The 26,478-nt window shown below is 49.2% G+C and overlaps 1 protein-coding gene across 1 annotated transcript; it reads right to left on the minus strand.

Annotated features, from left to right (window-relative positions):
- Nucleotides 1–1,073: 1,073 nt before the first annotated feature.
- On the minus strand, nucleotides 1,074–26,454 carry EXOSC10 (exosome component 10). The gene is made up of 25 exons (XM_030327667.1): nucleotides 26,317–26,454; nucleotides 23,657–23,793; nucleotides 21,090–21,213; nucleotides 19,424–19,528; nucleotides 18,969–19,134; nucleotides 18,490–18,604; nucleotides 16,355–16,430; nucleotides 16,039–16,149; nucleotides 15,694–15,837; nucleotides 14,978–15,168; nucleotides 13,805–13,961; nucleotides 13,503–13,651; nucleotides 13,270–13,320; nucleotides 12,505–12,616; nucleotides 10,679–10,729; nucleotides 10,425–10,503; nucleotides 10,229–10,338; nucleotides 8,402–8,497; nucleotides 8,007–8,081; nucleotides 5,590–5,677; nucleotides 4,381–4,454; nucleotides 3,683–3,854; nucleotides 2,862–2,923; nucleotides 1,872–1,948; nucleotides 1,074–1,215 (listed from the first exon to the last, which is right to left on the minus strand). The coding sequence occupies exons 1-25, from the start codon at nucleotides 26,425–26,427 to the stop codon at nucleotides 1,185–1,187; spliced, it is 2,664 nt and encodes an 887-aa protein (XP_030183527.1). The 5' UTR covers nucleotides 26,428–26,454; the 3' UTR covers nucleotides 1,074–1,184.
- Nucleotides 26,455–26,478: the final 24 nt, after the last annotated feature.

Below are 26,478 nucleotides of genomic sequence, written 5' to 3' on the forward strand. Positions count from 1 at the left end.
CCACCGACAGTTTGGCTTTTCTGTTGGTTGCGACCTTTCCAGTCCCGACTAGGCCAAACATCAGCCCGTTTTGGGCCTGGGCTGTTCTTCGCTGCTCTGCCTGACTGGCTGCTCCCTGGCAGTGCACCTGCTTTGGCTTCACGGCCCCTCCGGGGGTCGCACACAGCCGGCCCTCTCGATGATCTCTGGGAAAAATTTCTATGAAAATACGTTCTTTGTTTAAGTAGTTGTGAAAACAAAAATGATGGTATATTTTGTGCCTTCTTGGCTTAATATCCCATCTCGATATTAAAATCAAGTGGAATTCTGAAGAAGTTCAATGCTCCATTATTAAGAAGAACATAAAAATGCAAATATACATGTTCAATAATGGTGCTTAACTAGAATGAATTTTGGAATGAGAAAAGATAGAAACTTTAAAGGTGAAAAACTGCAGAAGCATAAATCCAAGTTTGGAAATGAACACACACATAGTAGAAAGCCTTTCTACCAAAGCGTGAAAGCTTATCTCTGTGTGGTAGGGTTACAGACGATATAATTGTTCTCTTTTCCTCATTTCCTACAGTGAACATGCTATTACTTTTTTAATTGGGGAAGTTAAAAAAAAAAAGGGGGGTGGGGAGACAGGTACAGGGAAGAGACCGGGCCCTCTAGAGGCCACAGTTGGCTCTGAAGCTGTACCAGCCGCCCCCCACCCCTGCTCCACCCCGCCCCCTCACCCCCCACCCCCCCCCACCCCCACCCCGCCCCGGCCATGGGGTCTTTACCATTTGGCTTTCACTGGCATGACTGGAAGGCATGTGAAGGAGGGAGCATGGCTCATGGAACCGTCTTAAAATGGAGAGTCGATGCTCCATGAACAGGGTGCTCTGTGTTTTGTGGGTGCTGCCCTTTTCTGAGTCATAGGAGATTCTCCTGTGTTCTCTCTCAGGAATGATTCTGGACTTCTCCAGAAATCAATCCTCAAGGGCACGCTTACCCACAGACAGCCGGAGACGGTGATCTGAACAGGGTGGGATCTGTCCTCTCCTGCCGGAACTGTGGTGGCAGCAAAGGAAAAGTCAGGAACCCGCTTTCCTCCAGTAAGAATTATTTTTAATGGTTTAAAAATGAGTCTGTACAAAACCAGCACCACCGTCTGGTGCTTCAGTTCCGCTGGGGAATTCCAGGGGTCTCTTCCAGCGCTATCTCTTTGGCCAGCTGTGCCTGAGACCTCTGCGGAGACAATATGAAAACAAGAGTTACTTCTTCCAGTTTGGCTGGAGAGCTGCTCTCAGCTGTTCATAAAACCTTGCAAACCTTAATGCACAACTGGGGGAGCCTGGTTTGTTGGGGGGGGGGCGGTGGTCCTGGACAACTGAGCTTGGCAGTAGGGTGCCCCCCCACCCTGGCAGACAAGAGCGGGCTGGGGCAGTGCCCTGGGGCCCAACGAGGGTGGCTGTGCTGGCTAAGATCTAAAGGCAGATTCCCTCATCAGGCCACCCCCCAGGGGTGAGTCCTCTGGTTTCAGGGTCTGTCCTGAGGATAAGCGTTTCAGGTTCTTAACTAAAATTTTCTTAAATGACAACCCACATTTACTTCACTGATTTCCCCCCCCCCCCATTCCTCAGAATTGGGCTGATCTAGGAAAATTCCAAGCCTATCTGCTCGGAGGTGACCCCGAGGCAGCTGCGTGGCGATAGGTGGTGAGTGACAGGAATCTGAGTCTGGGACACAGTAACAGCACTCGGCAGTCCCTTCCCCTCCTCCCAGCTCGGCTTTCCTAGAGTGACCGGGAGGGATCTGCTCCAGTGAGGCTCTCTGGGTCTTTCCAGCTGAGACCTCTGAGCCGCTGCTGGGTTTGCGGGGCCACGCCGGCCTTGGCCACATACCTGTCTGGCTTTCCGCTTGGAAAGGACATGCTTTTGTTTCCCACCGACTGTTTAAGTTTTTTGGGTATGGCGCATTTCTGAAAAGATAAAAAGAAAAAAAAAAAAATCACTTCGGCTGAGTGATAACATGACTGCAGGAGACACAGGAAACAGCTCAGAAGGCCCTCCCGAGACACCAGCGCCGCCGGTGTGACTGGTTTTCTCTCCACTGGACGTTTCTGGGTGCTCTGAAGAAAAGGCCGTCCGGATGAGCTACTAAAGGGACAGGAGGGCTCCACACGGGCCTCAGCCTCCGCGTGCAAATTTTCGGCCATTTTTGGCTCCGACTGGCACCGACACCCACGGGGGCGAATGCAGGCTTGTGCCGGCACAGAAAGGAGTGTCTGTGGCCTGCGGCTGTGATTCCCATGGTAGCAAACCGTATGCCAGCCTTTACGGCCTCTTTAAAAAAAGCTGTTTTTTTTTTTTCTTTTTCTTTTTATTGCTGGAAGAGCTGACGGGTATTGTCCGGACTTGGGAAGGGATGAGGTGAGGGCAAAGATATGCAAAGGAAGATGACTGATGATTCCTAGCTGGGCCCTCTTCCCAGCAGTGGAAGAGGGAAAAAAAAAAAAAAAAAAAGCACCATGAGCACGTGAGAATTCTCAAGCAGATTTCTATTTTTCATGTAAAAATTTATTTTAGAGAGAGTGTGTGTAAGTGGGGGAGAGGGGCAGAGGGAGGGAGGCAGAAAGAGAGGGAGGGAATCTTAAGCAGGCTCCACGCTCAATGCGGAGCCTGACGTGGGGCTCGATCCCACGACCCTGGGATCATGACCCGAGCCGAAGTCAAGAGTCGCATGCTTAACCGACTGAGCCACCCAGGTGCCCTGTCTTTCCTTTTTTCTTTTTTTTTATTAGCTGTATCTTCTGTTTTGTTTTTTAATTTTCAATCAAAATATAGCTGACATATACAATCTTACTAGTTTTCGGTGTCAAATACATGTCTTACCTTGCCAGATGGCATCTGCTTATTTGGATCGAACTGGGAAGAAGGTTTCGATTTGCTGTTTCCTGGAAGGTAAGAGAAGAGAGACGCCAGTGATCACGTACAGGAGTTAGTACACCCAACGGGCGGACTCCTGGGTGGGTGCCCGGTGTTCAGGAAGGGTGGGGCTGTCAGCCTGCTGACCCCTTTACGAGGAGGGCCGATGGCTGACACATTTCCACGTGTCACGCTCCCAGTACAGAAGGACAGCCCGAACACTCGTTTCTCACAGATCTATTCTCAGCTCAGGGCAGGTGGCTACAGCACTGCCTCTTTTTCCACCGAGGAGACCCGTTCTGGTCTGTGTGCTGGTCAGATGCCACTGTTGGGAACTTGGGCTCTGAGGTGACAATCCTGCGCTACCTTCTCTCTCTTCAAAGGGATGTGGTGCCAAGGAGGCTGCTCTAGAGTCAGGAACGCCGCCTGTAGCCCCTCCAACGTACACGGACTCTGACGGGCCAAGGAACCGCAGAGCACCTCACGGGCATCAGTTTCTTCAGTAAACTCCTTACCATGTTTGTGTGTCTGAGAAAATGTGTTTCTGGGCCCAAGCTACAGTGAGGAAAGACCACGCGTGCCATCTCGCTCGCTACCAGAGAGGCCCCGGCAAGTAAGGCCCAGCACGGGAGGGCGGCGCTTTCTGCCCGGGCGCTGCAGGCTCCTAGGGCGCCGGTGCCTTGTCCTTCTCGGGCTTAGTCGGTGCCTAGCACACGCTTTCTCCGCGCTACAGTTCCTCCCCCCTAAGGCGCCAGACATTCCTTGGAGGGCACCAGTCCCGGCCTCACCAGCGAAAGCCTTGAAATCCGACTTGCTGTAGTCGTAAGGGGTGAAATCTTTTTCTGGCAGACCTGGGTCTTTTGGCTTCTTAGAAGTTTTGAGTCGTTTCTTCTCTTGTTTCTGCTCTGTGGTCCTCGGGTCACTTGTCGTTCGCTCTCTCTTCTTGGCGGCGCTTTCTAGCTGTAGAGGGAAGGAAGCACGGGGGTGGGTGAGACAGACGGATGGTCCCACTAGGGACTCCGCCGCTGTGCTGGCAGCTGGAAGGGGAGTGCGGGCCGTGAGTCTGGGCAGGGCTAGGGCCACGTGGAACAAATCCCTCGCTGGAGAATGACGGCAGGTCACCGAGGAAAGATGGGCTATGCGCTCTGGAGGGCTCTAGCGGGGTGGAGAACGAAATACATACTAGGGCAGAGCAGGACGGTAAACAGGCTTGGCTGTTAGAAGCTTCAGCACCTTATCTACTACTAGAGTCAGGGGTACGGTCTGTTGAGCGTAAATTCAACAGAGGAAATCATCTAAGAGGAATTACGATATAAACTTTTTCGAGGGGAAATAAGGCAGGCGCTAACTGACAAGCCAAAATGGACGGGGAAGACATAGCATTTAATTTGAACCACAGGGCAAGCCCTCCTGCCATTCGAGGAAAATCCTGGCCACAACCAGGGGCATCGGGTTTCCTAAAAGAAAGAGAAGGGCCGGCACGTACGGCAGCCTGCTGTCGGACGGACACGGCCTGTTCCGCTGTTGCTTTGTACTCTTCCCTGGCCTGGTCCCGGGTGGCTGCAAGAGAGAGCACTGTCTATGGAGCTGCCGCCTCCGGCAGCCAAGCCTCCTTCCTCACCCGGCTGCCCCGGCTGCCGGGGCCGCCACAGCCGGGGAGCCCTCCCTGCTCCCCAGCCTCCCGCTCCGACCCCTCTCCCCCAGGCTCGGAAGAACGGCTGCCTTGAGGCTCAGGCCCGGGCGCTCTCCCCACACTCTCAATCTGACGGCCTACCTGCCCCTCTCCTGAGAGCCCAAGCCAGACGTCCACCACCTACGTGACTCCTCCCTGAGGACGTTTCGGATGGACCTCAACCACGGCACATCGAGGACCAGAACGAAACCCAAATCGGCGCCCTGTGCGCTCTTACTCTGTTGCTGGTCACCCTCGTCTTTCTAATCACTCAGGCCCAGACCTTCTGGCGTCCACGGCTCCCTTCCTCCTCTCACGTGCCTCACCCGACTCGTCGTGAAGTGCTGTCAGTGTCACCACCGGAAACGTCAGCTTCCAGCCGCTCGTCCCCAGCTCTGCTACCGTGCCTTCCGAGCCAGCGGCCCCTCACCTGGGTTACCGCCCTGTCTCCTCCCTGGGCTCCCACTCCTGCCCTCTCCACTGGGCCCTCTGTGGCCCCTGAAGATCAGTGCAGGTCACTGCTCCACTCAGACCCTCCAGAGCTTCCCAGTCCGCTGGGAGTACAAGCCGTGTCCTCACGACAGCCCTTCCTGCTCTCCTCCCCTCAGCCACGCTGGCTTCCCGGCCTCTCTCTGTGCGCGCCCGACAAGCGACCGCCTCGGGGCCTTGGACTTGTGGGGCTTCCCCTGGAAGCAGCCCGTCTTTGCTCAGTGTCACATTGATTAGACTGCCTTCACCAAACGCCACACGGAAGCAGCCACCGCTCCCCCGTGCCCAAGGGAGTGAGCACCTCCTATCCCTCTCTGGCCATCTGAAAGTGGAAGTGTCTCTGGCCATCTGAAAGGACAAACGTTCACGGCAGGCTGTCCACTGTCCCCCAGGAAAAGGCGAGCCCCGCAGGCAGGGGCCGTGCCATTCTGTTTGCTGTCATACGGGCACTTTGTTGAACAAACAGAATGATGTCCAAGGCCTGTTCTTTGACAGACACCCTGACGGGCTGACTTACAAGGAAGTGAGCGCTACCTGTTTGCTCCGCTGCCTTCTCCTTGGCAATTTCTTTAGATTCTTTGCGTACCTGCACCTGGCTCGCCAGCTTCCAATGGTTGCTGATCTACAATGAAAACAAACAAGACAAAAACGCTCCGAAACTCAGCCACCTAGGAACGCTGTATTTTTTTAATGGGGTGATACCGGACATGCTAACCTAACAACTACACACGTTCTAAGTCAGAAGTTCCAAATCTGATGACACACACACACACAAAAATCCATTTTATTTATAAAATCTTTATCAAGAAGGACAAAGGGCAACTGTATTGCAGGCACTGAGCCGGATGCTTTCCCGTTCGTTGTCTCATTCAATCCCTTCTAATAATCCCCGGGACAAAGGCATTATCATCACCCCCACTTTGAGATGGGAAATAGGTTCAGAGAAGCTAAATAACTCGTCTGAAGGCACACGGTTAGCAAATGGTGGAGCTGGGATTCAAGGCAGGACTTCTCAGGGCCGTTTGCTTCTGTATGAACATTTGCCTGCGGTCAGGACGCATCTCGCTGACCTTAGACAGAAGCACGGTAAGGGACGTACAGTTGCCGAATGGGCCACAACTGGTGGGGGAAGTGGGGGAGAAGGCATAAGATCCACCTGACTCCCCATTTCTAAAGGCAGGAGGCTAACCACCAGCGACAGGGCAGGGGCCCGTCAGGTTTCTGGCCTGACCCTTGGTGCCTAACGAAAGAGCGGGAGGCAGACGGAGCCAGGCCGTCCATCTGACTGGAGCAGGAACTTCCTGCAGGAAGGAAGAAGGCTTTTAACAGACAATTAACAACGCTGGCTCCCAGGAACATCTCATGGGGCTCCAGGGAAGGTATTTCCTTATTCCTCATTATGCTATTAAAAACAAACCAAACAACAGAAGACAGAGTGTTTTAAATTTAAGCTGTCATCTATAAGAGCCTTAAAGTAATATTCATATATAAAAATGCATCAAGCTGATCCACAAAGAACTTATCAAACTCAACACCCAAAAAACAAATAATCCAGTGAAGAAATGGGCAAAAGATATTAATAGACACTTCTCCAAAGAAGACATCCAGATGGCCAACCGACACATGAGAAAATGCTCAACTTCACTCATCATCAGGGAAAGACAAATCAAAGCCATAGTGAGATACCACCTCACCCCTGTCAAGATGGCTAACGTTAACAACTCAGGCAACAACAGATGTTGGCGAGGATGCAGAGAGAGAGGATCTCTTTTGCCTTGTTGGTGGGAATGCAAACTGGTGCAGCCATTCTGGGAAACAGTGTGGAGGTTCCTCAAAAAATTAAAAATAGAACTACCCTACGACCCAGCAATCGCACTACTAAGTATTTATCCAAGAGATACAGGTGTGCTCTTTCGAAGGGACGCATGCACCCCCATGTTTATAGCAGTGCTGTCGACAATAGCCAAAGGATGGAAAGAGCCCAAATGTCCATCGATGGATGAATGGATAAAGAAGATGTGGTATATATATACAATGGAGTATTACTCGGCAATCAGAAAGAATGACATCTTGCCATTTGCAACTATGTGGATGGAACTGGAGGCTATTATGCTAAGCGAAATTAATCAGAGAAAGACAAATATCATATGACTTCACTCATATGAGGACTTTAAGAAACAAAACAGACAAACATAAGGGAAGGGAAACAAAAATAATATAGAAACGGGGAGGGGGACAAAACATAAGAGACTCTTAAATATGGAGAACAAACAGAGGGTTACTGGAGGGTGTGTGTGTGTGGGGGGGATGGGCTAAATGGGTCAGGGGCATTGAGGAATCTACCCTGAAATCATTGTACTATATGCTAACTCACTTGGATGTAAATTAAAAAAAAAAAGGAAAAAAAAAAGGAAAAAAAGGCATCAAGCTGTACACCTAACATCTGTGCACTTTGTGACATATAAATTAAACTTCAATTAAAACCAAAAGCCTCAGGGCACCTGGGTGGCTCAGTCGGTTAAGCGTCCGACTTTGGCTCAGGTCACGATCTCACCGTCTGTGAGTTCGAGCCCCGCGTTGGGCTCTGGGTTGACGGCTCAGAGCCTGGAGCCTGCTTCAGACTCTGTGTCTCCCTCTCTCTCTGCCCCTCCCCTGCTCATGCTCTGTCTCTCTCTGTCTCAAATTAAAAAACAAAAACAAAAACAAAACAAAAAAAAACATTAAAAAGACCCCCAAAAGCCTCTTTCTTAAAAGGTTCCCAAATGCTTCTGAAAGTCAGAATAAAGTTCTCGCCCCTCTCTCTAGAAGCTATGCTTATATGTATTTATATATAAAGCGTTTTCTGTATTCAGGAGGTTCAAGATGGGCTTAAGACAAGAGCTAGTTCAGATAATTAAGAAGTCTCCTTTTCCTAGAAAGTCACTCTTGGAAAGGATGGTGAGTCCACTTACTTCATAGATTTTTGATGACGGATCAAACTTCGCTGCCTGAGAAACGTGAGCGCGGCGTTCGAGAGAAGGCAGAAACTGGAGGGACGGAAACAGTCGTGTTAAAGGCGGTCAGGAACTGGACGGGGGGTTTCGGTTGGTGTCAGCATGGGAGGCCTCGTTCAGAGCATCAGCCGAGCCATAGCTCACTGGCATTTGAGCGAGGTATCCTTGCCGGTTTCATCTGAGAAGATCCCGACTCCATCCCAACCTGGACACCAGGGACAACGGACACACTGGACTCAGGGGCTCCCTCTTTCCTGGGCTGTCGGCCTCTTTTCCAGGCAAAAGGCCCCTACGGCGGCAGAAACCTCTGCCTGTTCCGTCAGCCCTCAACTAGATACACAACGCTTACTTACCATCCTAAATGGATTTTCAAAGGACTCCATTATGTTCTGGGCTTTCTTCTGTGCAACTGTTAGTGGGCCCTTTCCACTCTCTTCAGCACTAGGTTCCTGCAGGGACAAACAGAAAACGATCAACTCATCACCGTCATCATTTTGTGGCAATACGATACAAGCAACGGCATAATCGTAACAGTAATAAGAATACTGGCTAATTTTTTAGGGCTCTCGTCTGCATAAAGCACTGTAATAGCCTGTAATAGCACACAGTGGGGTGTACTTAACATCTATTTATTAAACCAATGAACTCTCACTGTGTCCTTACAGACTATTAAAGTATGTGGTATTATTCTCCCCATCTTACAGATGAGGAAACTGAGGCACAGAGAGGCTAGGTCTTCCAGACCCTGACGGCTAACAGCGGCACAATGAGGACTTTAAACTTAGGTCCATCTGGCTCTAGAACTCGAGGTTGTAACCGGACACTCACAAATGAAAAAAATTACACACTTTTGCGGGGAATCAGGACAATTCTGCACCAGGGTGTTGCTTCCAACCGGGTTCAGCATGCATGCTATCCTTCCGCGTGCTCTGTGGTAGCAGTCTTGCCACCCAGGGCACAGAGACACGACGGTCTGTTAAGTACAGCGCTTCCCTGTTCACATGGCCCCAAGTTCATGCTCGGATTTGTAGCTGCTGAGTCACCTTGATGACTCAGTTAAAGCGCCCAGATTTCTCTGGTCACGAGTTACTGAAGCCAGACCCAATCTAAGTTTATGTGATTAAGTGAGAAAGTTAACTCTCAGGCACCACGTCTCGCAGGCGGCATTTTGTCTCCCTGGCTGCGGCCTCGCCTCTGGGGTGATTCTGGAACCTACGGAACCACCCAGCTGTTTCTCACGTGAACACCTGCTAAGCTCGATCCTCGTCTTTGTCCAAATGGATCAGACACTTGCTTCTCTTTCTTTCCAGAAATTCTGAATTTTTCCTCTACCACCTCTGTTGTTGGCAGTATTCAGTCGTACCTGTGTATTTTCCCTTCATCCTGGTCATTTTGGTATCTACCTATCTTGACCAACAACCACACCCTTCATCCTCCCTTTGCAAACAGCCTGAAATTCCAGTACTGGCAGAAACACCCACTAGGGAGGACAGACGGGGACAGGCTCCGTCACAACCCAGTACGTATTCCGGGAACACGGCCTGACCCAGGTTGGCCACACTCGGTCCCATACTGGATGGGGTCACGACCTACCACGACTCAGCCCCTCTTTGGGATGGGAAACACGTATCTCCCCGCTTCCCAGTGCCCTCATATCCTGCCCTTCGCTTTCCTTAATCGGCCAGCATAGAGAAATGCGTTTCAAAGCCGCCTCTTTTGCATCCAGAGCACATGCGGATGGCACCGGGGCGTGCTGGGGCGCAATGAGCAGCGCGTTACGCTCACGAGAGTGCTCAGCCGGCCCCTTCCGGGACTCAGGCCGAGCCGCCTCCACTGTGGCTGTTGGGAAGGTCAAGCTGCCTCCACTGTGGCTGTCGGGAAGGTCCTGCTTACCGATCACCGTGGCCCACGCCCTCCTCCCCGCCAGGCGTTAGCGCTCTCGTCAAGATGTTAACCCTTCCTCGAGGATCTCTTCACACAGAGCTCAGGAGACAATCCTCCGCCCATCTCTCACAGACTGCTTAGCAGATCTGTCTCCACGCCTGTCCCCTCCGGCCTGGGTTTTACTTCTGGCATTAGTGTCCACAGTGGATGCGACGCTCCAGGCACATAGCCTGTCTGGTAAAGCCAACAAATCCCTGCCGGTCTACATCACCTCACCGGCGAGTCCCACTACTCACGTTAAATAACGTGATGACAGCGGTAGCGATCAGGCATTTGGTCTCTGGAGGGGCGTCCTCTTCTCTTTGGTCAGGGAAGAGGCTTGCCTGTTTCTGCACGGGCACGGGCCCTACAGGGATGGAAGTCAATAAGGTCAAAGCCTAGCGGACAGCGTGCAAGGCAGTTTCCAGGACATTCCAGAGGCCTCTACGTTACCGTCGCTTGCGACGACAGGGTAGCCATCTGAAGGGGCGTGGGAGCAGTCGTGGGGTCCAAAGAGAACATTCTCCAATCTCTGCGTCAGAAAGAAACCGACAGGCCTCATGAAAGCCTTGCAAGCATGCAGCAGCTTTTCACTACTGTGCTGGGGGCTGCCTTGGACAGGGAGGTTTGTCCTGCACCGGCTCTGACTGGTGTCCCCCCCCACCCCGCCCGCCCACCGGAAAGAGAGGACAGATGCAGGACCATACCTCGGGACTGGGCAGTGGGCTGGTCTTCTTCACGCCGGTTGCCACTTCAGACTGAGGAGGAAAAACAAAAAGCATCTGAGGAAAGGTACGCCAGTGGGGCGCCCGCACGTGTTTCCCTGGCATAGACTGTGCCCTTCACTAGACTGTCGTTCACGAGCCCAGAGATTTTCTTTTGTCCTTCATCCCTTACAGCGCCTGGCGATATGATCAGTTGGTACTCGATAATTATTTGTTGAACGAAAGAATGAAAGCCTTTCTCATGGCAAGGGACGACGCAGCAGATTTGCAAGAGCTTGAAAGAGATTCTTGTCTAGAGACCAGGGTTTCTCTTTCCGTGGACAAGCTGTAGAGCCAACAAAGGAAACTTTAACACGAGGACTGAGATGTGTATATCTTTACACATCCTAAAGGAATTGATTTTAAGTCTTTCTGGGTCAATAATCTTTCAAAAAAATTACAAATACGGTTTACCATATACCAATATTACTACTGAGGCAACACCGTTAAAAATTGTCCCCTCCTAGCTCGGAGCCTGGAGCCTGCTTCAGATTCTGTGTCTCCCTCTCTCTCTGCCCCTCCTCTGTTCACGCTCTGTCTCTGTCTCTGTCTCTCTCTCTCAAAAATAAAGATTAAAAAAAAACTGCCCCCCCCCCAATACAAACCAAGACACGTAAATCTATCTGAACATGCTGTAGCATCGACACAGGCGTGCACACACACACACACACACACACACACACATCCGCCACCGTGCCCGCACCCGGGCGCCACGTGCGTGGAGATGCAGGTAACCGGACTTTTGGCTGGCTAGCTTGCCTTCACCTGGGTTTGTCGAAAGTTTGGCATCTCCTTCACAAAATCAGCTCTTCCTGAATTCCCCATTTCTATCCGAGGCCCTCCTATTTTCCCAGTCACCTAGGCTTTATATTTGGAGTGAGTTGTCCTAGACTCCACTTCCACTATCCCCAAATCCACAGTCTGAGAACACGCCGGGGTACTTCGCCCAGTGCTCAAAGAAAATGGCAGTCGCTTTCATCGTCTGTTACTAATTCCCATCGACCTTTCTTCTGATGGCGCTTCTTGTTCGTGTTCCTTTCCTTCCATTTCTGGGACCGCCAAACTCACAAGACATTATCACTTCACATCTTGGACCCCTGCCAGGCTTCCAAAACATGCTCCCTGGACTGAGACCCTCAATCCATTTTTTTTTTAAGTTTATTTATTTAAGTAATCGCTACACCCAATGTGGGGCTCAAACTCACAACCCTGAGATCGAGAGCCGCACGCCCCTCCGAGCCAGCCGGGCGCTGTGACCCCCAATCCATTTTATTCCACCAGGTTAACTGCCTCCCAACAACAGCTAACTGGCCCAGTCATTAGACATTACTTGCTGTCGACTTATTGAAGACAGGATCATAAAATAACAAAGATGAGCTTTAGCTTTTCACTGTCATCAAGGAGACATGTCTACTGGCTTTCCTAGCCCCTATTATTTTCTTGGGGTTAAAAAAAATTTTTTTTAAATTTTTATTTATTTTGGGGGGGCAGAGTGTGAGCGGGGGAGGGGCAGAGAGAGAGGGAGACACAGAATCTGAAGCAGGCTCCAAGCTCCGAGCTGTCAGCATAGAGCCTGACGCGGGGCTCGAACTCACGGACCGCGAGATCACGACCTGAGCCGAAGGTGGACGCTTAACTGCCTGAGCCACCCAGGTGCCCCTCCTGGGGTTTCTCTTTAGCACGGAGACCAGATCATGTATGGAGAAGACCACAGGTGCCAGCAGACAGAGCCTGGTGAGCTGAGAACCTTTGGCAGCAAAGCTTCTTACCTTCAGCAGGGGCATCTCCCGAGCCTGCTGGATCAAGAGGTGCATCTCATTGATCTGCTGCCGTACGAGGGGTGGAACAGGGTTGCAGCAAGCTATGATGCCCTGGGGTTCCCTGAAGACAAGGAAGGACAAACTCATCACTCCGGGACACGGCCCTCCGAGGCTTCCAGACAAGCACGGTGATCAGGGAAGCCCGAGCGCTACGGCTGAGGGGAAGACCAGGGAGACGAGCTCCTAGCGGGGGGCAGTCGGGGCCAGCCGCTTCCGCATGTGCTCTCTGCTGCGGCAAGCTTGGAGGAGGTGGCCCCTGCAGCCTGCCTCCGGCTAACAGGGAGAGCTGGAGAGGGGCACCACAGCCCTGCCGAGCCGTTGCACTGCAACGGGGTCAACAAGAGATCACGAATTTGGATTCTCTGCGTATGCTTCAATGAACATCATAAAGCATTCAAAACCCCAAGATTCCAAATTACAGAGGAGAGCATCTGTGACACTTTCCTCCCTTCAGAGTGGGTACTGGAGGCTCAGACTCACAGCGGATCCGATCTGAGGCGTAACCATTGAAAACGGCTGCAGTTCAGAAGCTTTAGTTCCTACTGGGCAGTCCAAGGGAGGAAATTCTGAATCCTTGGACTCGTGAACTTCCCTAGAGCACTCATTTTCTCTGAGTCAACAGCACTGGGGTAATAACTATCAGAGAGGCTGATTTTTGAAGGATAAAATTTCTCTGTTGAGAAAGTCAACATATTTATCAGTTCTCAGACTCACTTGGGCAGTTCTTCAGCTATCTTTAGCATCATGTGGTTTGGCAGGACGTATCTAGAACAAAACACACAGTGGTAGCACGTTAAATTCAGCCAGCGAGCCCCATTAAAAGGCTACAACCCGGGAGGGGAAAACATAACACACTTTCAGGGTGAAAAGAAAAAAGCCCATTATTTCCTTGTTACCCGAGCTGCTCAGTCTAGGAGCAGATATTAAAAGAACGTCTAATCCCTTACCCGTAACTTTCATCTTCCCTACGAGCTGTTTTATCCCTCCAGGCAAACAGCAGCTGAAAGGCTGTCAGCTGCTGTGTGTTGAGATGCTTCTTCTGCTTCCTATACAGTTCGAGGTAGGATTCGTCCGTGAAGATAGGTTTGATGAATTTCTGCGATGTATTACAGAACATTCAGGATCAATGGGAATCAGAATTGTGCCCTGGGCTCTTGAAGACGTTTGGCTCTTTTCCTCTGTGTAAAGAACAAAGCAAAGCACGAGGACCCGGCCCGAGATAGGGTGGCCGTGACCGGTGACACTGTACCTTGAGGCAGATGTCCCTGCTCCGCTGCCACACCACCTGCAGCTGCACGGGCTGCTGGTTGCCTCGCTCCCACAGCTCCAGCCTCATTTTATCATAAATGTAAAGCAGGTAATGGGTGTCATCTCGGGCGTAGTTGAGCATTTCCTCAGGCAGAGGTCTAGAATTGCAACAGAGGCAATAATTTTGCTGGTTTCTGCCCCGGGTGTGGCAATGTAAGCTATGTGCTCTGAGGGTGCTAATAAGACTTTGGCTCCTTTTAGTATCACAGCCAATACTCCAGTTATGGCGACATTTCCTACATCTTAACAGGACAAGCCACTGTCTCCACGGCTGGGGAGAAAGGGCAGCAGGTAACGATGTGGTTGAAAATAGAGACCCTGGGATCCCGAGTTTGAATCTTAGCTGTCAACACCTGTCCTCGGACAAGTCACTGGGCTCACTTTCCTCACCTGGGAAATGAAGGCCGGCACCTCACAGGCTGCTGTGGGGACCACCCAGCACAACATCCCCGAAGCTCTTAGCTCAGTGCTTGGCACATGGCAAGGGTTAAATAACAGGTAGTGGCTTTCAGGCTTTGTCAGTTTGCATCTTCTATCTGGGCTTTGTTAGATCCTCTTTGGAAGTTCTGGTGTGCACAACTGGAGGAAAGCTCATTGGAGGAGGCTGCTTCATACAACAGCTGCAAACTCAGGAAGCCGGCCACCTGACAGTGATCGAGCTGAGCCCAAACCCCGGAAAGTGTGGCAGGACTCCACCAAAATCTTACACTCTAGTAAATACTCATTATAAGGTGCGATCACCTACATACCTTAGAATTCTTTCAGACCTCTGGGAATTCACCACACACACGCACGCACGCACACACGCACTCACCCATCCCGACTGCAGAGATCTGAGTTTCAAACGAGAGACTGGCAGGGATACAGACACGAACACGGCACACCTCTTCCAACCTCTATTCCCGAGAAGCATGGTGTGATAGCCCTACATACACTCCACGTGGTCACCCTAAAACTTCCAGCTGTGCTGGAAACAGCTGGAAGAAAGACCAGCGACATTCAACTCAAGGTTTGGCTAACGTCACAGTCTGAACAAAGGTCTGCGGGGACGAGACGCTGATGGGCACCCATGCTTTCTGCGCCATCAGCATTTCCTCGTTAAGCACAAACTGACCGTATCCTCCAATCAGCCAGCTGAAACTGTTTGTTGGATTCCACGTTGCAGTAGAGTTTCAGCAGATGGTCCAGCGAGTGCCTGCCCAGGTTAAGAAGGCGTGCTGCCTGATGGGTATCGAACATGTTCACTACATACAACCCGAAGTCTTTCTGTAGCCATTCTATGTCTGAATCGGCACCGTGGAAGACCTGAAAACAAAGCCGGAGTCAGGGGGTACAATGTGCACGAGGCCACTTGTGCCCCGAAACACACTCTACCTCTAGGGGATTATAACTCTGGAATTAGAAGCCAGAAGGCAGATTCAGATGGGTTCAGTTTTAAACGCTTCTTTTAATTTGGACCGACAGCCTTCTACACTCCTAATGGTACACTCTTCAAGTCTGAAACTGCTAACAGCCAGTAATTCTGAGAAAACAGCTCCACTAGCTTCAAGGATAGTCATTAAGTCCGCAGGATCCTGATGGCATGGGCTCACTGCAGGAATCCTTAACATGATGTACCGTCGCCCCGGGTGGTAACGAGCTGTAAGCTGTATCTTAGGCTGTTCTAATTGGGGCTTAGAAACAAAAGCAGTTTAGCGTGGGGGATCCGAGTGCAGGAAATTACAATGATTTCTCTCCACGTCACCAGGTCTATGTTGAAATAATGAAACAGTAAAACGAAAGCACTTAAATCCTGCGCTTATGCGCCAAGGCTGGAAAAGGCTGGCTGACCTTAACGATGGCGGGGTCTGTGAGGCTCTCATTGAGAATGTACATGTCACTTCGGAGCTCCAGGGTGTCGACAATGAAGTCTTCTGTTCGGGTGGAGATCTGCATCAGGCAGGTCAGCCCCAGGAAGCTCCTGTAGGAGTGGTGCTAAAACCCGGAAAGAGGGGAGAACAGGGAAAAATGATTTTGCTAGGCTTTCCTTTACCCATTTTAGGAGGCCAGCTATAAAAGTTACAAGGCTGATTGGTCTTTGCCAAAAAATAGATCTGATGGTATTCATTTTATACTCCTCAAGTAGGTGCACTCATAGAGGATGTAAAATTTCACTCAAGGTCATTCACAACTTACCTCTAAGTCTACCGCAAACTCCTGACAAGTCAAGAGCTTCTCATTGAGCTCCACCAGTTCGTCCAGGGAGGATACAAAATGGCAGGGTGTTTCTCCCACAGGCCTATATAACTGGAGCATGAACGTACAGGTAGGAAGAGAGAGGAACATTACGAATCATCCTTCGCTAAAGCACAAAATGAATTAGGAGTTCAAGAAATGACCCAAAGTTGCAACCTTCCACTTTAAAAGATATTTAAAGAAAGCCAAGATTGCATTGATTGGATTTTTCCTGGGCTACCTGGCCATCATCCATAAACTCAGTTTGGATGCTAACCTGGGGTTCTGGCTTTTGAAGGACTGAATCTGGTGGAGTGAAGTGATCTAGTTCATACTGATAAGGATGTGCGAACCTGAATAAACAAAACAAAAAGAAAAGTCCTTTTGAGGAGTTTTGTGATTCAAGGAAGAACAACTGCTTTAATCCAATTTGTCAAGACAAATGAGCAAAGAACACTGTGAAAATATCTTCTCTCTATAAAAAGCACCATTATTTCAGTGAGAATTCAAGGGCATCAAAAAAAAAAAAAAGATCATGTCATACTGGTTCACCCTTATACTGTGATTAATTAAAAATCTACTGATTCATGGGGCACCTGGGTGGCTCAGTCGGTTAAGTGTCCAACTCTTAATTTTGGCTCAGATCATGGTCTCAAGGTTCATGGGTTCGAGCTCCACACTAGGCTCTGTGCTGATAGTGTGGAATCTATTTGGGATTCTCTCTCTCTCCTCTCTCTCTTTCCCTTTCTCTCCCTCCCTCGCCCTCTCCCCCTCCCCCTCTCTCTCCCCACTCTCTGCCCCTCCCCTGCTTGCGTTCTCTGTGTCTCAAAATAAATAAACTTAAAAAAAAAATCTCATTTATAAAAAAAAATTTTTTTTTCAACGTTTATTTATTTTTGGGACAGAGAGAGACAGAGCATGAATGGGGGAGGGGCAGAGAGAGAGGGAGACACAGAATCGGAAACAGGCTCCAGGCTCTGAGCCATCAGCCCAGAGCCCGACGCGGGGCTCGAACTCACGGACCGCGAGATCGTGACCTGGCTGAAGTCGGACGCTTAACCGACTGCGCCACCCAGGCGCCCCGAAATCTCATTTATAAAAACCTGAACTCTTATTTCAAAACACTGTATGACTGCCACTGTGGATGATAAAAAAATGTGCAATGTGCAATTCCTTGTGGTTTGGGGGGAAAAAACACAAACCTGTGGAGAGAGAGAGGGAATGGGGCAGGTATCTCAATTGGTCATATGCTAAAGGCTCTATTTTTTGTTTTTCTGTCATCTACTTGCATAAAAACCCTAAATCTCTGAGTTCCTTGAGGGCAGGGCCATGAGTCATCACCTTTATTCCTTTGCACCTGCCTGTGGCCTCATGGTGCAGAGCTGGGGCTGAGGGCATGCCGCTAGGGCAGACTCCAGCTATATGTGAGAAAAAGACCAACACCAGCAAAGTCATCACCACCTTTTTCTTTCATACGGAAGGCAAGGTCCCTTTGTCTATTTTAAGCAGTTGATTATTCTTTTTTAAATTTTAATTAATTTTTAAAAGTTTATTTATTTCAAGAGAGTGAGAAACAGAGAGTGTGTATGTGAGCAGGGGAGGGGCAGAGAGAGAGGAAGAGAGAGAGAGAGAATCCAAAGCAGGCTCCGTGCTGTCAGTGTAGTGCGGGGCTTGAACCCATGAACTGGGAGATCATGACATGAGCAAAAATCAATAGTCAGATGCTTAATCGACTGGGCTGCCCAGGCACCCCTACGCAGTTTTTTGCAGATGCTTACACTGCCAGTGAAAAATGCCGTCTCCCTACTGACTTTATTAGCGGGAGCCTATCTCATGCCTGGTGAGAAAGGCAGAATGTCAGAGAGGAAGGACAGGTTTTTTTTTTTAACATTTATTTTTTTGAGAGAGAGAGACAGGGCATGAGCAGGGGAGGGGCACAGAGAGAGGGAGACACAGAACCCGAAGCAGGCTCCAGGCTCTGAGCTGTCAGCACAGAGCCCGACGCAGGGCTCGAACCCATGAACCATAAGATTATGGCCTAAGCCGAAGTTGGACGCTTAACTGACTAAGCCACCCAGGCGCCCCTAGAGGAAGGACAGTTTTAAGAAAACTGGAGGTTTCGAGTTCTGGTTGTGTGGGAAGTCAGCATCTCTCGGAGGGGGTGGTGGGGGTGAGAGCGAGTGCTACCTCTGAGGACTGGTGACGGTTACCCAAGATGTCACCTGTGCAGGCCCTCTGTGAACACCAGCAGGTTTGACCAAAGAGATCCACTGTTAGGATAGTGATAACAATCACCCATGCCTCAGATTCTCTGTTTACACGGATATATTTTACAAGAGTGAAGCCGAGTGAGAATGTGGCATAAAGGCAATAATCACTCACGGCAGAAAGTCCCGACAGGCAAATACTCACATGTCCTGCTCCACCTGCTGGGTTCTCTGCTGATGGATGAAATCAGCCAGGGCAGGGGGGACATCCAAGTCCTCTGGACGATCCTGTGGGCGTTCCCTCCTTTCTTTAGAGAGTGCTAGAGACCCAAGGAGCAACAAAAACGTCATCCCAGGGTGTCTGGGTGGCTCAGTCAGTTAAGCATCCAACTTCGGCTCACAGTTCATGAGTTCGAGCCCCACACTGGGCTCTGTTCTGACAGCATGGAGCCTGGAGCCTGCTTCGGATTCTGTGTCTCCTACCCTCTCTGACCCTCCCCACTCGCACTCTGTCTCTCTCTCTCAAAAAGAAACATTAAAAAACAAAAACAAAAATGCCATCACAAAAGGGGTGAATACATTCACATCTTGTCTAGTTATGGAGGAGTTAGCTGGCTCCTTCCAAGACAGGGAGGCGGGGGGAGACTTTTCCCGCTTTCTTTAGGCAGAGCCTGCACGACTTACCCTGAGGGAGGGGTTTCTGAGCGTTGGGCTTGATGAAGATCTTAGGAAGAAATGGTGTGTTGGAGTTGTCGATCCTTTCTCGGAATTTAAGCTGAGGCCGGGCGATGTTTTTGGCATGAAGCAACCGGAAAGTTTCAGATTTTGTTTTTTTGCTATATTCTCCTGCCTATGATAACAAATACAAATAGCTTATAACGCCGCAACTCATCGATGAGAAATATAAATCCCATTTCTGCCTTCCAAGAGCATTCATTTGAGAGTGTATGTTGTGGATTAGGTTGCAGGGTGCAAAGGAGAGAAGAGGTAATTAGGTTGTGCCTGTCCACGAGAACAAGTTGGGCAGTGGCCAGTTCTGTGTCCAATGAATCAGAACAGAAATGCAGACTTGCACGGCCAGGGGCCCTATTGTAAAGCTGACATTAGAAGCTCTAGTCCATCTGAAAAGCCTCCCTCACCTTGCGGTTCCAGCTGGACACTATTGTCTTGGGGACCTGTAATCCTGCAGGGAGGACTGGCTGTTGGTTCTTATTCACACCTGAAGCCTCATCCAGTAAAATACCCTAGGGGCAAGAGACAACAGTTCAGGGTTAACAGGTTAATTATTTGACATTCTTAAGAAGTACATTCAGGGGCGCCTGGCTGCATCAGTGGGTTAAGCGTCTGACTCTTGGTTTCAGCACGGGTCACGGACTCGCGGTTTGTGAGTTCCAGCCCTGCACTGGGCTCCGTGCTGACAGTGCGGAGCCTGCTTTGAATTCTCTTTCTCCCTCTCTCTCTGCCCCTCCCCCACTTGCTCTCTCTCTCTTTCAAAATAAATAAATAAACTTAAAAAAAAAGAAATATATTCAAAGAATCATGCGTGGGAACATATATAAACACACACAAGAAAGTCAGCCCAAATAATTAAAACATTATTTGCTCAAAGACAGGGCAGCAACTGACCACTCCCAACCCTTGATCAGTTCCCCTGACGGCTCTCAGTTGAACTGAAGATTGAAAAATGATTAAACAGTGTGATCTGGCCCACAAAAAGAATCAAAAAAGACCCTAGACTGTAGCTATTAAATAAGGAAGGATGGTACTCAGAGGGAGGATGGAGGGTGGTTTGGTCCATTCTGCCCCATTGAAGCAGACGCAGGGTATCAGTCTGGGCATCCAGGTGACAAGTGGTAGCATGGCCGGACTTGAAATCATAAAATATGAGAAACTGCTGAAGGACCCGTGGGCATTGAGACTATGAGAGGGATGACTTCACAGGACAGGAGTGTGGGATTTGAATATCTGCAGGGCTGTCACATGGTTGAGGGTTCAATTTGTTTTGGACGATCTCTGTGTATTTCCGTAAATAACTCTGCTGTAGAATTGGGCCTAAGTAGACAGTAAGCCAGATCATATGATCCACACCTCCTTCTAATCATGCAAATCAGGCTGTTTAGCAGATAGTAGATAACAGTGAAAAAAAAAAAAAAAGACTCAATTTTGGTTAGGCTCTGTACCCAGAAGCCTCTTCTCTCGCAACGCAAATAGGACTTGCAAACCTGGAACGTGGATTTCTTAACAGGCCTGCACTGAGCAGTGATAGGTTGAAGTAACTTATTTGAAGACAACTGTGTTATCTTTGGGGAAAAAAGGCCAACTGTCAGGAAGGGAATGTCATTGGAACAAGAAATGCTAAATTTCTGGGGCGTCTGGGTGGCTCAGCTAGTTAAGCATCTGACTCTTGATTTCGACTCAGGTTATGATCTCATGGTCGTGAGACCGAGCCCCACGCTGGACTCTGTGCTGAGTGTAAAGCCTGTTTGGGATCCTCTTTCTCTCTCTCTCTCTCTCTCTCTCTCTCTCTCTCTCTCTCTCTCTCCCCCACTATCTCAAAATAAATAAACACTTAAAAAAAAAAAAAGAAATGCTAAATTTCCTTTTCATTTCCTCAGATGCTGGGGTTTCTTTTCATATTTTAATAATACAAAAGCTCCTCATTTGTTAATTATCTTTTTTTTTTAAAAGATTTCATTTTTAAGTAATCTCTATGCCCAACATGGAGCTCAAACTCATGACCCTGAGACCAAGCCAGCCACATGCCCCCATTTGTTAATTATCTTAAGAGTAGGGTGAAACACTCACCACTCTTTCCAGAATGACATCGTTGGTATCGACCAGCAAATCAAACTTGTCCTCCAACTCTGTCACTTTACTTCGGTCCTTAATGTTGCTTCGACACCCATGGTACTGCATTACTCTGCTCATGCTAAAAGGACAGGAAAACCAAGGTTAGTTTGTATACCTTTATTCATTTGTTCCCAGTCTGAGAGAAAGCTTGAAAGGCTTGGCTTAGACTGTTCCTGATACTTTGTGATCAAACTAATAATATTTGCACCCTTATAGCAAAGTTGTGTGGCCTTGGGCAATTCCCTAAATCTCACTCAGACTCACGTTCCTCACCTGTCAATTGAAGGGATGGAAGAAATTACTGAAAGCTTCCTTTAAATTCTAAAGAATGCATCATACTATGTAAATAATACACTCCGCATTCATTGCTTTATCATGAAATCTAAAAGAGATTCTCTAACTGTCACATGACAGTTAAACAAAAACACTGTTTGTGTACTGTCTGTCCTCATACTCTTATTAAAAAGCTAATCCTCATGTCCCTGCAAGCTGTATGAGAGACTCTTGGATCTAGGCTTTCAAGTCCCACGTTATTCAAAAAGATTCATATATAGTGCAAGAGTCAATATGCTTTTTAAAAGTTAAACTTGGGGCGCCTGGGTGGCTCAGTCGGTTGAGCGTCCGACTTCGGCTCAGGTCACGATCTCCCGATCTGTGAGTTTGAGCCCCACGTCGGGCTCTGGGCTGATGGCTCAGAGCCTGGAGCCTGCTTCTGATTCTGTGTCTCCCTCTCTCTCTGCCCCTCCCCCGTTCATGCTCTGTCTCTCTCTGTCTCAAAAATAAATAAATGTTAAAAAAAAAAAAAAAAGTTAAACTCAAAAGGTACCAAATAACATTTCCCTAATCAAAATCTATTGTCTTGGGGGACCTGGGTGGCTTAGTCAGTTGAGCACCTGACTCTTGATTTCAGCTCAGGTCATGATCCCAGGTCGTGGGATCAAGCCCTGCATCAGGGTCCACTCTGAGCATGGAGTCTGCTTATGATTCTCTCTCACTCTCTCTCTCCCTCTGCCCCTCTCCTCCGCTCACTCTCTCTCTAAAATAAATAAAATTGGGGCACCTGGGAGGCTCAGTCAGTGAAGCCTCTGACTCTTGGTTTTGGCTCAGGTCATGGTCTCATGGGTTTGCAGGATCGAGCCCCACGTCAGGCTCTGTGCTCATAGCAGTGCGGAACCTGCTCAAAATCCTCTCTCTCTCTCTCATCTGCCCCTCCCCTGCATGTGCACACACTCTTCCTCAAAATAAATAAACATTAAACAAAATAATAAAAAAATGAAATAGATGAGAAAAATCCACTCTTTAAAAAAATTTATTTTTTTAATGTTAAAAAATTTTTTTAAATTTTATTAAAAACATGTTTTTGTTTATTAACTTATTTTGAGAGAGACAGAGAGAGCAAGCAGGGGAGGGGCATAGAGAGAGGGAGAGAGAGAATCCCAAGCGGGTTCTGCACTGTCAGCGTAGAGCCCGATGTGGGGCTTGAACTCATGAACTGCAAGATTACGACCTGAGCTGAAACCAAGAGTTGGATGCTTAACTGAGCCACCCAAATGCCCCTAAAAAAATTTTTTTTAAATGTTTTTTTTTTTTTTTTTTAAATGTTTTTTTTTTTTTTTTTCAACGTTCATTTATTTTTGGGACAGAGAGAGACAGAGCATGAACGGGGGAGGGGCAGAGAGAGAGGCAGACACAGAATCGGAAACAGGCTCCAGGCTCCGAGCCATCAGCCCAGAGCCTGACGCGGGGCTCGAACTCCCGGACCGCGAGATCGTGACCTGGCTGAAGTCGGACGCCCAACCGACTGCGCCACCCAGGCGCCCCTAAATGTTTATTTTTGAGAGAGAGAGAGAGAGAGAGAGAGAGAGACAGAGAGAGAGACAGAGCACAAGTGGGGGAGGAGAAGAGACAGAGAGAGACACAAAATCTGAAGTAGGCTCCAGGCTGTGAGCTGTCAACACAGAGCCCGACACAAGGCTTGAACTCAAACTGTGAGATCATGATCTGAGCTGAAGTCGGACACCCAACCCACTGAGCCACCCAGGCACCCCTATTTTTTTTTTTAAGTTTATTTATTTATTTTGAGAGAGAGAGTGCGTAAGTAGGGGAGGGGCGCAGAGAGAGAGAGAGAGAGAGAGAGAGAGAGAGAGACAGAATCCTAAGCAGACCCCATGCTGTCAATGTGGAGCCCAATACAGTGCTCGATCATGTGATCAGTGAGATCACGACCTAAGCCTAAACGAAGAGTCAGACACTTAACTGAGTGAGCCACCTAGGCGCTCCAAGGGTTTTATTTTTTTTTAAGTAATCTCCACATCCAACGTGGGGCTGGAATTCACAACCCCAAGATCAAGAGTCACATGTTTTACCGACTAAACCGCCCAGGTTCCCCCACTGTCTCATTTTTATATGTTATAGGTCTTGATAGCACAGAAAAATATGATTAAGATCAAACTAATCTAGGAAAAATTATCGTCTTCTTTATATTCATTATTCTCACTATAATAAAATAATAGAGTACTCACCACTGAAGCAACCTGTCTCCCTGTGTTTCACAAAATGCCTGGAAACCAGGAAAACTTCGGTAGAAATCATACTCATCGCCAAACTGTGGTAGGCCCCCAGATGCCTTGGTGACTGCCACCACTGACCCAAGAGCAAACTGTCAAAAACCAGAAAAAAAGCATTTTTTGTTTAAAGTTTATTCATTTATTTTGAGAGACAGCGTGTGTGCATGCATGCAAAGCAGTGGGGGAGGGGCAGAGCGACACAGAGAGAGAGAGAGAGAGAGAGAGGGAGGGAGGGAGGGAGAATCCCAAGCCAGCTCTGCACTGTTAGCACAGAGCCCGTTCTGGGGCTCAATCCCATAAACCGTGAGATCATGACCTGAGCCGAGATCAAGAGTCAGACGCTTAACTGACTAAGCCACCCACGCACCCCAAAACAAGCATTTTATCTATTTATTATAACAAGCATATTTTAAACACGGGTCCCCATTCATTCAAAAGCTCATTTTTCTCAGGGCGCCTGGGTGGCTCAGTCAGTTAAGCGTCCGACTTCAGCCCAGGTCATGATATCGTGGTCTGTGAGTTTGAGCCCCGCGTCGGGCTCTGTGCTGACAGCTCGGAGCCTGGAGCCTGCTTCGGATTCTGTGTCTCCCTCTCTCTCTGCCCCTCTCATGCTCACACTCTGTCTCTCTCTCTCTCTCTCTCAATAATAAATAAATGTTAAAATAGGGGCGCCTGGGTGGCTCAGTCGGTTAGGCGGCCGACTTCGGCTCAGGTCATGATCTCGCGGTCCGTGGGTTCGAGCCCCGCGTCAGGCTCTGTGCTGACAGCTCGGAGCCTGGAGCCTGTTTCGGATTCTGTGTCCCCCTCTCTCTCTGACCCTCCCCCGTTCATGCTCTCTCTCTGTCTCAAAAGTAAATAAAACGTTAAAAAAATTTTTTTTAAAAAGCTCATTTTTCTCAAGATTTACTATATACAATACATTGTGCTAGACGATGCATCTTCACACATTCAACAAATATTCATTTAGTGCTGATTTTACCTCAGGAACCAAGTTTTGGAGCTTACATTCTTGGGAGAGTGGGAGAGAAAGACTAAATACATACAAGACTAATATTCAAAATGGCCTGGGTTTGGGGACGCCTGGGTGGCTCAGCCGGTTAAGCGTCCGACTTAGGATCAGGTCGTGATCTCACGGTTCGTGAGTTCGAGCCCTGAGTCGGGCTCCCTAGTCAGTGCAGAGCCTGCTTCGGATCCTCTGTCTCCCTCTCTGTCTGCCCCTCCCCCGTGCTCTCACTCTCTCAAAAATAAACAAACATTAAAAAAACAAATGGCCTCGGTTTGAATCTTGGCTCTGCTACCTATCAGCTGTGATCTTGGGTAAGTTGTTTAATTTATCTGGACCTTAGTTTTCTCCTCTGAAAAAGAGGCATAATAAAAGTGTGAACCCCATAGAGCTGTTGTAAGGATTAAATGAGCTAATGAAATCAGAAAAGGTAGTGCTTGGTAAGCACCTAAGTGTTACCATTATTACCACTCAAATTCAGGTCCATGAATTTTCTATGGGAATTGACTTCCATGTTTCCATTTAGGCAAGCATCTAAAACGTAAGAACATTCTAGACCCTTTCACTGACCAAAGTATAACCATCACTGCCCACGACTGGACTTGTGTTTATGTTCCAGTTAGTGCCAAGTGGTTCTTTATTTTAATTGTGGTGCGATCATGAGAAAAAAACCTGAAATGCTGTCATAAAGAAATCATGGTTGGTAACATGAAGGCCAAACGACACCACCGTGAGTTGTGTAACGAATGGTTCCAGTTGGGGGGGGTGGCGGGAGAGAAAGGAGGTGGGACACATGGTAGCTGGTGAGCACGAACGCCACCCAATCAGGACCATGGCTAGTGGTCCAGGAACGATCCCAGCCAAACAAATGAATTAATAATGACATCTGCTAATGATGATCCACCTAGCTGAGTGGAGGTTGGGGGAATACACGGTGCTAATTTACAAATTATTTTAGTTTTGTGGATTTGTAAGAGTTATGCACGAGGCATAATTAAACCTACTTTTGTTTGTTCATATTTAAAAAGCATTACACAAATAATTTAGATGAACCCTCTCTGTGTTCCTCCGAGGAGGCAATGGTAAATGTTCTAAGGCACCCAGAGGAGGCTGAGTTGGTGGCAGCTGTTACAGGTGACATTAAACCCAGGGTCTGGGATTATATAGGACTGCACCGCATAAGAGGAAAGGACGATCATCCCGGCCGCGGGAGAGGAGGATGCCCGTGCGGCGTAAAGCAGCCGAGCCCCTCTGGGGAGTTGGTCAGGTGGCTCAGGCCCGGGCGGGGACGAGGGCCCGAGGGCTGGGGACATCAGGGTGACAAGAAAGCCCTTCCCAAGACGCTGACACGGCTCTCCACACCCGAGGCTGCATGGGCTCAATGTGAGAACGAGGGTCCTGGGAAGCGGGACGTCCCTCAGTGTTCGCGTGCGATCACCGCCCGGGAGGGGAAGTGAAAGACTGTGCCCGGCTCGGACAGCGGCCTCTCGATCCCTACCCGGGGCCGGCAGCAGCGCGCGTGCGGCCGGCTGGGCGGCCGCCGACTGGATCCGGGCCTACCTCTGGCCGACTTCGGGCGGCTCCCGATGCCCCAGAGGCACAGCAAACTTACCTTCACGAAGCTGTCCGCGTCCGGGAAGCCCGGTAGCACCATCTCCCCGTCGGGTTTGGCCGCGCTAGTGGCCGACTGGGCCTTGGGCTCCCGGGGGCTGGGAGGCGCCATTTTTCCCAGCCTGCACGGCTCTTCTCGCGAGAGCGCCTCGGGTCGACGCGA

Source organism: Lynx canadensis, chromosome C1 (assembly GCF_007474595.2).
Source record: "Lynx canadensis isolate LIC74 chromosome C1, mLynCan4.pri.v2, whole genome shotgun sequence".
NCBI classification, from domain to species: Eukaryota; Metazoa; Chordata; class Mammalia; order Carnivora; family Felidae; genus Lynx; species Lynx canadensis.

Excerpts from the sequence above, each read along its gene's own strand:
- EXOSC10 (XM_030327667.1), bottom strand. The coding sequence starts at position 26,427 with ATGGCGCCTCCCAGCCCCCGGGAGCCCAAGGCCCAGTCGGCCACTAGC. Across the intron at positions 13,652-13,804 it reads GCAGGGACATCTGCCTCAAG|AAATTCATCAAACCTATCTT; the intron begins GTACAGTGTCAC and ends AATACATCGCAG. Across the intron at positions 8,082-8,401 it reads TTGAAAATCCATTTAGGATG|TTTCTGCCTTCTCTCGAACG; the intron begins GTAAGTAAGCGT and ends CCGTCCCTCCAG.